Here is a 16,330-nt window from a genome sequence, read left to right on the forward strand (position 1 = left end):
GACCTTGTTGCTGGGAAAGATTGAGGGCAGGAGGAGAAGGGGACGACAGAGGATGGGATGGTGGGATGGCATCACCAACTCGATGGACATGAGTTTGAGCAAACTCCAGGAGTTGGTGATGGACAGGGAAGCCTGGCGTGCTGCAGCCCATGGGGTCGCAAAGAGTCGGACACGACTGAGCGACTGAACTGAACTGATAATTACAGGTTAAATAACTCCGATACCTGGGCCCTGACCTTTGTCGTGCAGCTGGCAAAGGTCAGGGGCAGCATTTGAACCCAAGCAGCCTGAAAAGTGCAGAGTCGTCCCTTGACCATCATGCTGCCTTATCCTCATGGACTGGTGCTCTCAGGAGGGAGAGGGGTCCAGGTGAAAAAGCTGAAGCACAGGAACGGAGTGAGGCTGGTTTTCCGTCACTGAGGGACTCGGGCTCTGTGCGTGCTCGTCCCTCTCAGCAGCCACTTTGAGAGCCTGCACGCTCGTTCTGCGGGTGTCACTGTTGCTCAGCACGCTTTTAGAATTCCCTTTTGACTTTTGACCTCGGAGCTTGCAACAGCGGCTTTGAATGACTATCTTTAGTGATAGGTTTTCATGATTTGAGGTTGGATTTAACTTATAAGACACAAGTCATTCAGAATCAAATCCAATGAAAAACATGAGCAATAAGAAAACACTGATATGGACCAAAAGCTTTGTGAGACTCTTAAGACAAATTTTATGCTGCAGATTATAAATAAAATCCTTGTGTCTGGTACGTATGATTTACCAAGAACCTTAAGTCATTCCGCTCAATCCTCAGATCTCTGAACTAGTCAGGACAGACATCATGACATATGTGAAATTATAAAAAATGAGGTTTAAGCATAAAAACATGAAATATGAAACACTTGTTAAAAATATTAACAGGAGTCTTCCTTGGCTGTCTAATGGTTAAGATTTCACTTTTCAGTGCAGGTCCAATCCCTGGTCCAGGAGATAAGATCCCTCAGGCCTCACAGCCAAAAATCCAAAACATAAAACTGAAGCAACATTATAACAAGTTCAATGAAGACTTTAAAAATGGCCCACAACAGAAAAATTAAAAAAAAAAATTAACATATCCATATCTCCAACATACAAATTTAAAAGCTGTTAGCATTTTTCCATCCTTGCTCCAGAATTTGATGTAATTTTAATGTAGTTAAATTCGCATTTCAAGCCCTATCCGTCCTTCCTTCTGCCACCTTGCCTTCTTAGAGATAACTCCACCCTGATGTTGAAATCCTTATTCTCTTATATTCTTTTTCTTTCACTTACATGTACATAGAGAATAAATGTTCTGGCTTTGTGTTGTTAGGAAATTTATGAATGGCATCATACTCTACTTTGTAGCTTGCTGCTCTTTGTTTTTAATGCAGCAGTGTATTTTTGAGGTTTATTCAGGTTGATACAGAGATCTATTAACTGCATACATTCAGCCATTTTGCTGAGTAAGACTCAGTTTATCTGCTCACTGCTGCTAGACTGTTATTTCTTCCTGAGTACTTTTTTTTTTTTTTTTTTTTTACAATCACTAAGTGTTGCAGAAAGCGTTCTTTTTTAAATGAGTTTACTTTTGGTTGAGCTGGGGCTTTGTCGCTGCTCGCAGGCTTCTCTAGTGGGGAGCGGGGGCTACGCTCTGAGTTTCCGTGCGTGTGCTTCTGATGGCGGTGGTTTTTCTTGTTGTGGACCACGGGCTCCAGGGTGTGTGGGCTTCAGTAATTGCAGCATGTGGGGTCAGCAGTTGTAGCTTGCGGGTTTAGTTGCTATGTGGCATGTGGGATCTCCCCAGACTAAAGATTGAACCCGTATCTCCTGCATTAGCAGGCAAATTCTTTACCATTGAGCCACCAACCAGGGAAGCCGCCTCGGAGAGCATTCTTAAACACACATCCCTGTGTGAGAGTCTGAGAGTTTCTCGTTCCTGGAAGTGAAGCTCTTGGGTCTTTGGGTATCATCTCGTCATCCTTATCCAACATCACCCGTTTGCTCTCCACCGCTGTGCCAGTTTACATGCTAAAATTGTTGTTCTGGTTTCTTTGGGACTCATCAGCACTTTGCATTGCCAGACTGGGTCATTTTCACCAATGTGATATGTGTGAGGTGGTTCTTCATTGTTGGTTTAATTTCCGTTTCACTGATTCCTAGTGAAGCCTGGTATCTTTTCTGATGCCTGATTGTCGTTGGGTTTCTGGTTTTGAGCTTGTTACCATCCCTCACTCCTTTTTTTCTGTTGGGTTATCTAGCTTTTTCTGCTCTGTGCACATTGTCATAGATTCTGCTTACTAATCTTTTGAACTATTAGGTACACTAACTATTAGGTATTTTCCTCTAGCCTATAGTTTGTTTACTTATTTATTTTTTTGCTTTATATATGGTGCCTTTTTTTCATACAAGTGTTTTCTTAAACTATGTATTTATTTTACTATGATGTGGGTTCGTTGCTGCGTGGGCTTTTCTCTAGTTGTGGTGAGTAGGGGCTCTTCTCCAGTTATGGTGCAAGGGCTTCTCATTGTGGCTTCTGTTGTTACAGAGCATGGGCTCTCGGGAGCATGGCCTTCAGCGGTTGTGGCTCCCGGGCTCGAGAGCACAGGCTCGGCAGTCATGGTGCACGGGCTTAGTTGCTCCATGGCACAGGGATCCTCCTGGATCCGGGATCAAACCTGTGTCTCCTGCACTGGCAGGTGGCTTCTTTACCATGGAGCCACTAGGGAAGACCCCCATACAGGTGGTGGTAATTTCATTGTAGCCTAACTTATATTTTTATAAGTTGTGTGAGACAGGGTCTTAGTTTGTCATTTTCCTTATGGGTAATTAATTTCCACAACACTCTTTACTGAGTAGTTCATCTTTTATCTTTTTTATACTGATCTTATTTGGAGAAGGAAATGGCAACCCACTCCAATGTTCTTGCCTGGAGAATCCCAGGGACAGGGGAGCCTGGTGGGCTGCCGTCTGTGGGGTCGCACATAGTTGGACACAACTGAAGTGACTTAGCAGCATACTGATCTTATTAGTCCACTTCCATTTGGGGCAAGGTCCCATTTGTTCCAGGGTCTGTTCTGACCCTCTCTGGGCTCTCTGGTCCATTGGTGTAGCTGTCTATCTCTAAGCCAGCATCACACTGTTTTAATTATGATTTAATGAAGCAGGTAAGAAAGAACAAAGGTTCTCTCATCAGAATACCTGGGTGGACATTCTGCTGCCGTCACCTGTTAGCTTCCTGCCCTTTTTAAATGAGTTATCTAATCTCCTTATACCGTACCTTACTTATTTGTAAGTAAATAATGGTGTTGGCTTCCCAGCCCGGTGGTAAGGAATCAGCCCACCAGTGCAGGAGAGGTAGGTTCAGTCCCTGTGTCAGGAAGATCCCTGGAGAGGAAATGGCAACCCACTCCAGTATCCTTGCCTGGAGAATCCCATGGACAGAGGAGCCTGGCGGGCTACAGTCCATGGGGTCAAAAGAGTTGGACATGACGGAGCGACTGATCGTGCATGCAGATAATAATGGTACGACCTAACAGGGCTGTTGAGGATTAAGTGTGATGAGGCATGTAGTATGGTTAGAATGATGCTTGGACTATGGAATCCTCAGTAAATGCTAACTGTTTATTACTACTACTGATCTTACTGTATAGCTCTTAAGTCTTCATATGTGGAAAGAGATCTTATTTACTCTTGTTCTTTTTCAAAATTGCCATGGCAGTTCTTCCTTACTCTTTTAGTATCAACTCATCAAGTTCCACAACAAAGCCTACTTGGATTTTTATTGCAATATACTGACTTTTCACACTAGATTGGAGAAAGTTGTTTATGATAGTCTCCCCACCTGTGAACTTAAGGTAGCTCATGATATATTGATTAGTGTGAGAGGGAGAGTAGGAAAGGTTAGGCTGTGGTGTAACGAGGCGGGCTGAGTAAGGCTGTGCCCGAAAAGGCTTTGCAGGCTCTTTTTCCAGGAGGAGGGGCAAGCTCCTGGCTTTGTGTCGAGAAGAGCTATGATCACACTTCCCTCTTAACAGGCTCCCTCTGGTTCATTGAGTACTGCCTTTTGAGGAAGAAAGGGAAGAGAAAGTGTGTGTTTTCTTATATTTTCAAGAAGAAATAATGGAAATATAAACCAAAAACGGAAGAGTTGTTACCTATGAGGGAAGGGAGGGAATATATAGGAACAAAATTTCAAGGAATTTGCTTTGTTACACAGTTTTAAGTTTGGAACCATGTAAATATTTTATATAATTAAAAAAGAAAAGTAAATCAATAAGTAAAAGAACCAAGCCCTAGGATTTTAGAACACACTGAAAACAAATATATCAAGTTTGTAGCAATGACTACAAAGAGAAAAGAATTACTTTAAAATATGATACTTTGACTCTTCATTCCTAGCTGGGAGTATTCTAAGGACACAGAGAACTAAGAGATCTAAAGTTGGATTCAGTGGTCTTATTGTTAGTAGCAGGTTTGGATTGTTGCCTTGAACTATTATAGCTACTTTGTAAGATAAAGCAAATAACCATGGCAGTGTCATTAAGAAGCAGATTTTCAGTATAAAAGGAAAGATTACAGGTATAAAATCAAAGAAACAAAAGCCCTGTAATCTGAAATTAGAAATGCCAGTGTCAATATGGACCCATAATTTTATTTTTTTAACCTGAATTAGTGGAATTCTAACTATTGACTGAAAAGACTTAGAGGCAGTGGCAGTAATACAGCAGTTAGCATCCCCAGTGCCTAAGCTATGGTCTCTTATTTCCTTTTATTTGCCACTAAAAGGAACTGAGGTGTTTTTGGGGGAAATGACTGATTCCAGGAATAGAGCAGGAACTAGACATCAAGGCAATGGCACCCCACTCCAGTACTCTTGCCTGGAAAATCCCATGGATGGAGGAGCCTGGTAGGCTGCAGTCCATGGGGTCGCTAAGGGTCGAATATGACTAAGCGACTTGACTTTCACTTTTCACTTTCATGCATTGGAGAAGGAAATGGCAACCCACTCCAGTGTTCTTGCCTGGAGAATCCCAGGGACGGGGAGCCTGGTGGGCTGCCGTCTATGGGGTCGAAAAGAGTCGGACACAACTGAATCGACTTAGCAGCAGACATTGTAAGCCTAAGTCCTAGGAGATGGTGTGCAGGACTGTGAAGAAATAAAGAGCTTGATGGGCTTGTGTCCGCAGGCCTCCTGCAGGCTTAAGAACAATTTGAGCATCAAAAAGCGTAATGACTATAGTGGGTTGAAAATATACAAAGCATATAAAAATTCATGCATTCATTAGAGGAAAAAAGAGCTGATTGGTCACAATTTTGGGTTGTTAGAGCTTTAATTCTATTATTTGAAAATTAATGAAGACCAAAGTCAAGCATTTATCCTGCCTTTCCTGTACAGACTACTCTCTGAGAAATGAGAGGGTTAATGAGAGAATAAGGCTTTTTTTTAAAAAATAGAATTCCAGTTAATAAACAAATGTAGGAGTATTAGAATTAGAAAATTGTTGTTTTTCCTCCCAGTGAGAAAATGGATCTGGGCAGTAGTCACCCAGCGGAAAGACAACAGAGAAATATAAGGGAGGGGTCAGACTGATGCCATCTGAAGCCACTGAACAGTCTTAGCACTGAACAGTCGCTAAAGCTACGGCAGCCTTCCACGCTGCCGTAACAGGAAGGAATCCGAAGCACTTGAAACATGTCCCTGACTAAAATTTGAACACGACTCCAGCCAAGCCTAACGTGAATCTTATTATCAGTTCGTGGGAAACACAGGAATCGGAGGGACAGTTTAAAGACACCAGGAGGAGACAGTTGGCCAAATCTAAGACGTGGAACAGTTTATAGGGTACGTGGCCTGGTTTCTCCTTAACAGGTTAGTAGCATGAAGAGAAAAAAGGCAGAGAGGGAAATTGTCATCAGAATGGAGAGATTTAGGTACTTCCCTGGTGATCCAGTGGCTAAGACTCCAAGCTCCCAATGCAGGGACTCGGTACCTGGTCAGGGAAGTAGATCCTGCACGCTGCAATAAAGATTTTAAGGTTGGTGCAGCAGTAACTGTGGTTTTGGACCCTGAGTTTTAAATCATCATACCTGGGCTCATATACATCTTTATTAATTAAAACAGGAACCTTTACAGTCAACACAGTTTTGCCAACAAGAAATTAGTTTGTTTTATAGCATAAAAATCCACACTTCAGGATTTGATGAACTCTTGGAAAGCATTTTCTGTGTCCTCCTGGTTATGGAAGCATTTTCCCTGTGAAAGGTTGAGATGCTTGAAGAAGTGGTAGTTGATTGGCAAGAGGTCAGGTGAGTCTGGCGGATGGGGCAGAACTTAGGACCCGGTTTGTTCAACTTTTGAAGCCTTGATCGTGTGGCGTGCACTCAGGTGGTGTTGCTGAGAAGAACTGGACCCTTGCTGTTGACCAGTGCCGGCTGCAGGCGTTGCAGTTTTCGGTGCATCTCGATTTGCTGAGCGTATTTCTCAGATGTGATGGTTTCACTGTGATTCAGAAAGCTTTAGTGGATCAGATGGGCAGCAGACCACCAAACAGTGACCATGACCCCTTTTCTGATGCAGGTTTGGCTTTGGGAAGTCCTGTGGAGCTGCTTCTCAGTCCAGCCACTGAGCTGGTCATCACCAGTTGTCATATAAAACCCATTTTTTGTCGCACATCACAATCCCTTTGAGAAGTGGTTCATTGTTGTTGCGTGGATTAAGAGAAGACAGCACTTCAAAATGATGAGTTTTTTGATCTTGGGTCAGCTCATGAGGCACCCACTTAATCGAGCCTTTTCACCTTTCCAGTTTGCTTCAAATGCCAAATAACTGATTTAGAATGGTTGATGTTGAGTTCTTTGCCAGCTGCTTGTATAGTGGTAAGAGAGCAGCTTCGATGATCCTCTCAACTGCTGCTGCTAAGTCGCTTCAGTCGTGTCCAACTCTGTGCGACCCCATAGATGGCAGCCCACCAGGCTCCGCCGTCCCTGGGATTCTCCAGGAAAGAGTACTGGAGTGGGTTGCCATTGCCTTCTCTGGATCCTCTCAGCTGGTTGTTGTCAGCTTCCAATGGCCAGCCACTGTGCTCCTCATCTTCAAGGCTCTTGTCTCCTTTGCAAAACTTCTTGAACCACCACTTCTCTGTACATTCCTTAGCAGCTCCTGACCCAAATGCGTTGTTGATGTTGCAAGTTGTCTCCACTGCTTTGAGACCCATTTTGAACTTGAATAAGAAAACTGCTCGAATTTGTCTTTTGTCTAACAGCATTTCCATAGTCCAAAATAAATATAAACAGCAAGTAATAGGTCATTAGGAAAAAAATAAAGCAAGAAATGCACATTAAAATGATATATAGCATAATCACATTTAAGAATGTATTCCAGTATCAAGTGGCAAAGTTCAACAATGGAAAACCACAATCATTTTGCACCAACCTAATAGAAGATCCTGAGTGCCATAGCTAAGACTTGGTGCAGCCAAATAAAAAATAGTTATTTAAAAATAAGTAGCAAAATGGAGAGATTTAACTTACAAAGCAGTCATAACTAATGAAAAAGGACCACTGGCTACTGTGCTAAGAACAGACCACGGAAAATCAAGAGTAAAAGCAGGGAGGACAGTTAGGAAACGATTACAAAGTTCCAGGCGAGACTCTGGGCCAAGATGAGAGCAAGATGGTGTTGGATTCTGGATATGTTTTGAAGGAATTGCCAGCAGGGTTTGCTGCTGGACAGATAAGGTGTGAACCTTCAGAGAAAAAGTCTGAGAGGACTCCCAGGTGCTTCGGCCCGAGTCACTGGGCCAGTGGAGTTGCTGTTTACTGAGATAGGGAAGGTGAGGGCAGAGGCAGGCTTGTGGGGAAAGACAGGGAGGAGCTGCATCCTGGGCTCCATAACTTTAGCCTGATGGGCCTTTCACATGACCTTGAGGGGCTGTCAGGGAGGAGCTGGGTGGGTATGTGTGGAGTGTTGAGTCCACACCAGAGAGGTAAACTCGGGAGTCCTCAGCACACAGGTTTCATTTGGAGCCATGAGATGGTGAAAGCACAGAGGGAGTGGGTGTAGCCAGTGGCACTGAGCCTGCCCAGTGAAGAGACGGGAATCGGTGGTGGGAGAAAGGAGAGGCGGAGGCAAGGAGGCCCGGTGGGGAAGCTGAGCTGTGTCAGACGCTTCTGGCAGGCAAGGACTGCGGTTTGGCCTTTGGATTGAACAACGTGGAGGTCATCGATGCCCTTGATAAGAGCAGTTTCAGTGAACCCAAGGAGGAGAGGATCTCCCTGCTTATTGGGGGAAGAGAAGTGAGAAAGTAGACAGCCCTGCTGAAGGGTTTGGAAAGGAAAGGAGAGCACTTGGGTGTTGGTGGGTGGCCGAGTGGTCTAGAGAGGGGTGTTTGGTGGTTGGTTTGAGGATCACTGATCTATTCGCTTCTGGAAGTACTTGTGTGACCATAGTCTTTTAAAACTTTATTTATTTATGGACAAGTCTTCCTTGCTGCACCCGAGCTCTCTTGTTGCTGTGCACGGGCTTCCTGCTGTGGTGGCTTCTCTTGTTGCAGAGCATGAGCCCTAGGCATGCGGGCCCAGGAATGGGCTTAGTTGCCCCAAGGCTTGTGGTAGCTTCCTGAACCAGGGATCAAACCTTTGTCCCCTGCACTGGCAGGCAGATCCTTAATTACTGGGCCAAGAGTGAAGTCTCGTGTCACACCAGGCTGCAGCTTTTTCCCTCAACTTTTTAATTTTGACAAGTACCAGATCACAGAAAAGCTGGATACTGGCTTCTCTTCACCAGGTTAACCCATCCTTAGCATCTTCCCACGTTTGCTTTCTCAAGTGTATCGGTGTATTTCTTGTATTTTCTGAGTCGCTTTAAAGTTGCAGACATCAAGTTTAAGCCTGAGTGAAAGTGAAAGTCACTCAGTCGTGTCCAAGTCTTTGTGACCCCATGGACTCATACAGTTTATGGAATTCTGTAGGCCAGAATACCGGAGTGGGTAGCCTATGCCTTCTCATACAGTTTATGGAATTCTGTAGGCCGGAATACTGGAGTGGGTAGCCTATCCCTTCTCCAGAGGATCTTCCTGACCCATGAATAGAACCAGGGTCTCCTGCATTGCAGGTGAATTCTTTACCAACTGAGCTATCAGGGAAGCCCCCACCCTGAATACTTTAGCTCATATCTCCTAAAACAAGGACGTTTTCTTATGTAACCACATCCTCACTGTGTAATGTTGATCTGATAATATCGAGACTACAGTTTGTATTGCAGCTGTATATTGTTGCTCTTTTAGTATCAGATCCAGGGCCCAATCAAAGGTCACCCGTTGCTTTTGGTTGTCACATCCCCAAAGGGAGAAATAACAGCACGTTTGAATGCTGATTTTAAAAATCTAGCAGAGAGTGAAAGCTGATGACACAGGAAGGGAATGGGGGTAATTGCCAGAGTGATAAACTTGAGAAGGTGAGAGAAGATGGGCAGGGTAGGGGTGACCTTTGTTGGGAGTGTGGAAAGAAGGCAGAGCCCCTGGGGGATGTGTGGGAGCTTGAGAAAATTGTCTTTTGATTGCTTTTATTTTCTTGGCGAAATAGAAAAAATGGTATTCAGATGAGAGGAAGGAAGGGAGAAGGGGTGTCACAGGTTTACAGAGGTATGAAGGTATAAAAGAAGGTATCAAGTCATCTATGACAGTTTCCTTCAGAGTAGGGCAGGTGTATTGCTGGGTGTGCATGAAGACCTTCCCAAGGGTACCCTAGATGGATAATCTTAAGGGAATCCGTCCGCAGACCCTCGGTTTCTGTAGGTCCATGTCCTGGGGACTCACGTGCTGAGAAAGGGCCTCAACCGTAGGCTTCCTCCCCCTTTGGAAGAAAAGACAGAGCCTCACCTGTCCCAGATCTGAATTAATTATACCACCCCTTGGATTGTCCCAGCTTATTATTCCTCTTCTTTTTTTCCCCCTCTTAATCCAGGAAAGAAGGGCTTTCTTTGGTTGCGCTGAGCAGGGGCCACTCCCCAGTTACAGCGCGTGGACTCAGTTGGGTGACTTCTCTTGTTGCAGAGCCTGGGCTCTCGGGCCTGTGGGCCTCTGGAGTTGCAGCACACAGCCTTCAGTCTTGGGGCTCCCGGGCTCGAGAGCACAGGTTCAGTGTTTGTGGTGCACAGGCTTAGTTTCCCTGAGGCGTGTGGAATCTTCCCCAGCCAGGGATCGAACTGTGTCTCCCGCATTGGCAGGTGGATTCTTTACCCCCGGACCTCCAGGGAAGTCCCAGAATGCCCTTCTCAAAGATCCTCTCACCCCACATCCCCATCACTTACGATCCTGCTTTGGAATCGCCACTTCCTCGTTTTCTGACTTCACCCTCTCCAGTGTGTGGGTTTCTCTTTTCCCTTACCTGTATTTCACCTCTGGTTTCCTGCCTCCCTTAATGGTTGTCTTTTCTCTGGTTTCCAGGCTTGGTCACGGTGGCAGGAGCAGCTCCTCTTTGTCCAGAGGGAGAGATGGAAGACGGTCTCCGCAGTGACACACCTTCAGCGTCGGCAGCAGTGGAGAGCCCTCAGGGCCTGGCTTGAGTACCTGCAGCTGCGCAGAGAGAAGAGGCTGCGGAACCGTGAGTCCTGGGCGCCAGGGGTAGAGGGAGGGTCGCCATGCCCACTGCCGCCAGGGGTGGCCATGAATTTACGGGGGGTAGTAACAGTTACAGCACAGATTTTGAAAGAAAAGATCTAGGAGGACAATAAAGCATCCTGAATTCACATTTAAGTTATTTCCTTCTGTGTTTTTTTTTTTTTCAATATTTTATTCAATTTTTTTTACTTTATTATTGTTTTTTATTGAATGAAAGATTCTTTACATCCTATAGAGCTTTACAGTTTTCAGAAGTTGCGCACACGTGATTTTGTATAATCCCATAACAAGCCCCCTCCCCACTGGCAACCATTAGTTTGTTCTCCACACAGCCGAGTCTGCTTCTTTTTTTTCTGGATTTGCTAGTCTGTTGTGTTTTTAGGTCGCATGCATAGGTGGCTTCGTACACTATTTGTTGTGTCTGACTTGTTTTTAAAGTGGCGTTTTGTGTCCTCTTCCCCTCAAGGCACCGGCATTCTCCGGAAGGGGCTCCTATTCAATGTATTTAATTCAGTAGGATTTTAATTATGCTATGAGCGCTGCAATTATTATGATTAGTATGATACACAGTTTTGTATCTTGCTTTTTTCCATATAACTAATCGATGCTTTCCTGTGTCTTTAAGTTACTTTTTATAAGATTTTTTTTGTGTGTGTGTGTACCATTTTTAAAGTGGTTGAATTTGTTATGGTATTGCTTCTGTTTTATGTTTTGTTTTTTTGGCCATGAGGCATGTGAGATCTTAGTTTCCTGACCAGGGATTGAACCTACATCCCCTGATTTGGAAAGGTGAAGTCTGGTTTTTTTTTTTTTTAACTTTTTATTTTGTTATGGGGTATAGCCTAATGAACAACATTATGATAGTTTCAGATGGGAACTCAGCCATACATACACATGTATCCATTCTCGCCCAAACTCGCCTCCCATCCAGGCTGCCATGTAACATTGAGCAGAGTTCCTTGTGTTATATACAGTAGGTCCTTGTTGATTATCCACTTAAAACGCAGTGGTGTGTATATATCCATCCCAGACTTCTAACTATCCAGAAGACGAAGTCGGAACCACTGGACCTCCAGGGAAATCCCATAAATTTTTTTTTTTTATGACTGTTTTACAGGGGGCACTTACCTTAATATACTTAGTCATTCTTCTATTAATAGATATTTGGGGGAATCTGTGGCAGTCCAGTGTTAGGACTCCATGCTGTCACTGCTGAGGGCGAGCACTTGATCCTTGATTGGGGAACTAAAATCCCATAAGCTGTGTGGTGTGGCCAAAAAAAGAGAGAGAAAAGAGATATTTGGGTTGTTTGTCCCTAGTTATGCAGATGCATGATTTATGATGTTGCGTTTTCTGAGCACTATCCTGAAGGTTTAGTTTTCCCACAGTAGGTCAGAAGTAACGACAAATTGGTCATGAAGGCCAGTACTTTTTGTCCTTCAGTTTCTCGAGCCCACACAGAAGTCCTGGCCGCAGGGTTAGGCTCCCCTGCTTTCCCCAGGCCTCCCTGCAGGATTCCTAGCCTACCAGCACTGTCTCTTGGGAGAGCTGATGTGCCCACTTGAAACTAGTGATGAGGGACCCACTGTCTGGATGCCCAAGCCTGGAAGTTCAATGAAGGCATGAAGCTACTTAATGATGAGTTGCAGACTAATACATGCCTCTACCTAAGGCATTCTCATCCCAGGACCAATGCCCTTCCCCTCTCTGGCTTTAAGCTCATCAGGCCATTAGCTAATTAGTCTTAAAAGGAGATGGAGCTGACGGCCTGTATCAGCCTGGCTGACGGCTCACAGAAGCCTCTGCCAGCGTGTCGACCGAGTCGTGTGTCACTGACTCGTTCCTGAAGTCCCGAAATGCTGGTAAAGAGGCAGGAGTAAAATAGGGTTTTCTTTAGAAACAGCTATCCTCGGTCACTAACCAGGAGCTTCAGTCCTTTCACAGAATCCTTTTCTCTTTCTGCGGAGAGCAGAACTGTAGCTAAGGAATCCATAGTAACCCTCCCCTATTCAAAACCCTTTTTTCCAACGTTCTCTGTGGAGCAGCAGCCTTAAATCCCAGCTGTGTGCCAGTGGTGGGTTTCAGCCCATCCTAGAGATGCCTCCAGCTTGTGGCCCAGCCTTGACGGGGAAGCACTGAAGCTCCTTTCTCTGTTGCAGAGATGGCCGAGCGAGTCCAGTGCGCCACCCTGCTCCAGACGCACTTCTCTGCCTGGCGGCAGGCCTGGGCGCAGAGGGAGAGCCTGCATGCCCACCGCGCGCGGGTGGAGGGCCTGGCCAGGAGGACGCTGCTGCGGAGGGCCCTGACGCACTGGGAACACTGTATCCTTTGCATTCCTCAGGCCTGTCCTCCGGCCCAGCCAAGACAGGGAGAGCCCGGCAGCCTGTAAGACAGTCAGGAGACATGGGAAACAGTTACCCAGCAATTTCGGACAGTCCTGAACTCTGGTCAGCTTGTTAAAAAAAAATTTTTGTTCCATTCTGGGAATACTCATACAAAAGAGTGCCTGTAACAAACATTTGTAGTTTAAAGAATAATAGTAAAATGAGCACAACTCAGTAGAACATCGCACACACCGCAGTCCTCTCCTCCCTGAGTATTCCCGTTCCTCCCTCTCAGAAGCATTCCCACTGCCCTGATTTTGTTACCATTTCACCCTTCTCTTCCTGCCCATTAGATGTTACCATTTCACCCTTCTCTTCCTGCCCATTAGAGGGTGGAAATAGCCATGCCGTTTCTGCTTCAGAAACTTGCTTCAGTTCACTTCTGTTTCAGAAAGCCTTCTGTCCTTGGCGGCCATGTTGTTACGATCCCAGCTTCCGTTCCTTGAGCTGCTGCTATGTGCAGACATTGTGATTATCTCCTTAATCCTCATAGCAACCCGGTGGAGTGGGTGTCGCCATCTCCATCTCACAGATGAGGAAGCGGAGTCGGGGGTGCTAAGTGATTTTCAGTCTCATTGGCAGAGCCAGGCTTCTGACTCCAGTGCACTTTCTTAATCCCTCCCCCTGCCACAGTCTGTGCCCGGGTTTGGGGTTTGGACTGCCCTGGATATTCACTCACGTTTTCATTTGTTCACTGAACTCTTGTTTTAAACCCCTGCCCAAGTTCTTGAATACAGGGAAACCAGAAACTTAACAGTAGCTCATTGTCAACTGGGGGAAAATAGACATGAAAACCAGCCTGTGTAAATGTGGCCTGATAAGTACTATCATAAAGGTTTGTATTAAGTCCTGCTAGAGCTGCTGTGGAGACCTAGCCGAGGAGGTAATTGATGTTTGAGCTGAATTCAAGCCTTGCGGGCTGACACGTTCTCCCGACGGGAATCGGGAGAGGCGGTTCAGGTGTAAGGAGTGGCATTTACACAGGTGTGGATGAGAAAGGGCACCAGGGGTGGTGACCAGGGTCTGCATTGCGTTGTGGGGTGTTAGGGGCAGGCAGATACAGGCTGGGGCCTGGCTCGTGGGGCCCTTGTGTGGGCGGTCAGGAATCTGGGCTTCATCCCGGGACGCTGAGGATCCCCTGCAGGTTTTTGAGAAGCGATGCAGCAGATCTGTACTTTGGGAAGGATGAGGCTCGATGGTGGGAGTGAAGCTGGCACAGGGACCCAGTCTGGTGCACGGCCCAGTGCTGGGGGTGGGGACAGAACGCAGAGACAAGGAGGGGAGCAGATGGACTTGGCAGCTGAGAGATGGAGGGGTAGGAGGAGAAAAGGACTGAAAATAACTCCAAGGGTTTAAGCTCAGACATCTGACCGGATTGTGCTGCCAAAACAGAGAGTGCGGGAGTCTCAGGTTCTGCTGAGATTTTTAAATGTTTACTCTGACTGGTAGCAGTTTATCTCGACTATTTTTGCCCCTCATGAAGTAGGCATCACAGGGGAGAAAGGCAGATAAATAACTCACATCGTGGTTCCCCTCAATCCTCTCTTCCCTGGGTCATCAGGCGAGATGAGGTAGACACCAGCCCTCCTGGCTCACCCGTCGTCACCTGCAGCCGGGACCCTTGGGATGGGTCACTGGGGTCGCACCAAGCTGGGGTGGGGCCTTGTCGAGACGAGAAGCCTTGACTTGGGCAGACATGCTGCTGTGCGCAGAGGAAGCTGAGCGGTGGAAGGCGGCAGGAGAACACTACAGGCGAGGCCTGCTGGTAAGGGCGCCGTGGCTGTGCTCGGGCATCCCTCCTTGGGGGGCCCGACCCTTGTCATGCTCTTTAAGTGCATCTGGTTGTGTGGTTGCCATTTGTCATGGAAGCCCCCTTCATTGTCATGTCCTGATTTTAATTTTGGATCAGAGATGGCGATGGTGTGGGGTCAGAAGGGTTGGGAGCTGCAGAGGAGCCTTAGAAGCGATCTAGTCCTGGGGTATCAGCACTTCAGGCCCCCTCTTTAAATGGTGGAGGCCTAGTCTTGCAAATGAATCCAAGTTGAGGTGCGTGGATGAAGCCAGGTCTTAGAATAGTGTCCATTTTGCCGGCTGCTCTCCCCCACCCTCACCGCACGAGGTGGCCTCCAGACACTGTCAGGAGCCTCTGGGGGCCCACAGATCACTCTGTGAAAACCCCTAGGTGCTTCTTCTCTATCTCAGAAAACTGAAGCAAGCCTGTGGAGCATGGGCTCTGCTTAGTCACCCGTGAAGCATTTTGGACGGAGCTGGAGCCAGGCCAGCATGTCTTGCCCCTGTTCCCCGACCTCAGTCACCAAAGATTACTTCTTTTCCTTCTGTTCTACTCTGCAAAACTGCATTTGCGGTTGTGTAAATATACAGGATTGCCAAGAGGAATAGCAACAACTGCAGATATACAGGTGATACCACCCTGATGACAGAAAGCAAAGAGTAACTAAAGAGCCTTCTGATGAAGGTGAGAGAAGAGGGTGTAAAAGCTGGCTTAAAACTCAACATTCAAAAAACGAATATCGTGGCATCTGATCCCATCACTTCATGGCAAATAGATGGGGAAACAATGGAAAGAGTGACAGACTTTATTTGGGGGAGTTCCAAAATCGCTGTGGCTGGTGACTGCAGCCATGAAATTAAAAGTCACTTACTCCTTAAAAAAAAATCTTCAATCGAGATAATGTATTAAAGAAAAGAGATAACGTATTAAGAAAAGCTGACAATCCGAGATAGCATATTAAAAAATAGAGACATCAATTTGCCAGCAAAGGTCCATCTAGTCAAACCTCTGGTTTTTCCAGTAGTCATGTACAGATATGACAGTTGGACCATAAAGGAGGCTGAGCACCGAAGAATTGATGCTTTCGAACCGTGGTGCTAGAGAAGACTCTTGAGAGTTCCTTGGACTGCAGGGAGATCAAACCAGTCTATCCTAAAGGAAATCAACCCTCAGTATTCATTGGAAGGACTAATGCTGAAGCTCGAATACTTTAGCCACATGATGCGAAGAACTGACTCATTGGAAAAGACCCTGATACTGGGAAAGATTGAAGGCAGGAGGAGAAGTGGGTGACAGAGGATGAGATGGTTGGATGGTATCAGTGACTCAGTGGACATGAGTTTGAGCAAACTGGGGGAGATAGTGAAGGGCAGGGAAGCCTGGTGTGCTGCAGTCATGGGGTCACAAAGAGTCGAACATGACTTAGCAACTGAACCAAGTATACACGTTGACCCCACATGGTAAAAAAAAACAAACCCACCATAATCTGAAAGTCTGTCTCTTCTCTGAGAGGTAGTGGTGATATTTTG

The 16,330-nt window shown here is 46.0% G+C and overlaps 1 protein-coding gene across 14 annotated transcripts in view; it reads left to right on the forward strand.

Annotated features, from left to right (window-relative positions):
* SFI1 (SFI1 centrin binding protein) overlaps positions 1-16,330 on the forward strand; it is a 97,513-nt gene that overhangs the window by 49,639 nt on the left and 31,544 nt on the right. For all 14 annotated transcript variants that reach the window (XR_009730482.1, XM_061385442.1, XM_061385440.1 and 11 more), the window contains 3 exons: positions 10,452-10,608; positions 12,785-12,946; positions 14,704-14,774. Coding sequence is in view for 13 of the 14 variants with exons in the window: in XM_061385442.1 (XP_061241426.1) it covers positions 10,452-10,608; positions 12,785-12,946; positions 14,704-14,774 (390 nt within the window). In the remaining variant the exon portion in view is untranslated. The remainder of the gene's footprint in view (positions 1-10,451; positions 10,609-12,784; positions 12,947-14,703; positions 14,775-16,330) is intronic.

The sequence above is a fragment of the Bos javanicus genome, chromosome 17 (genome assembly GCF_032452875.1).
Source record: "Bos javanicus breed banteng chromosome 17, ARS-OSU_banteng_1.0, whole genome shotgun sequence".
Classification (NCBI taxonomy): domain Eukaryota; kingdom Metazoa; phylum Chordata; class Mammalia; order Artiodactyla; family Bovidae; genus Bos; species Bos javanicus.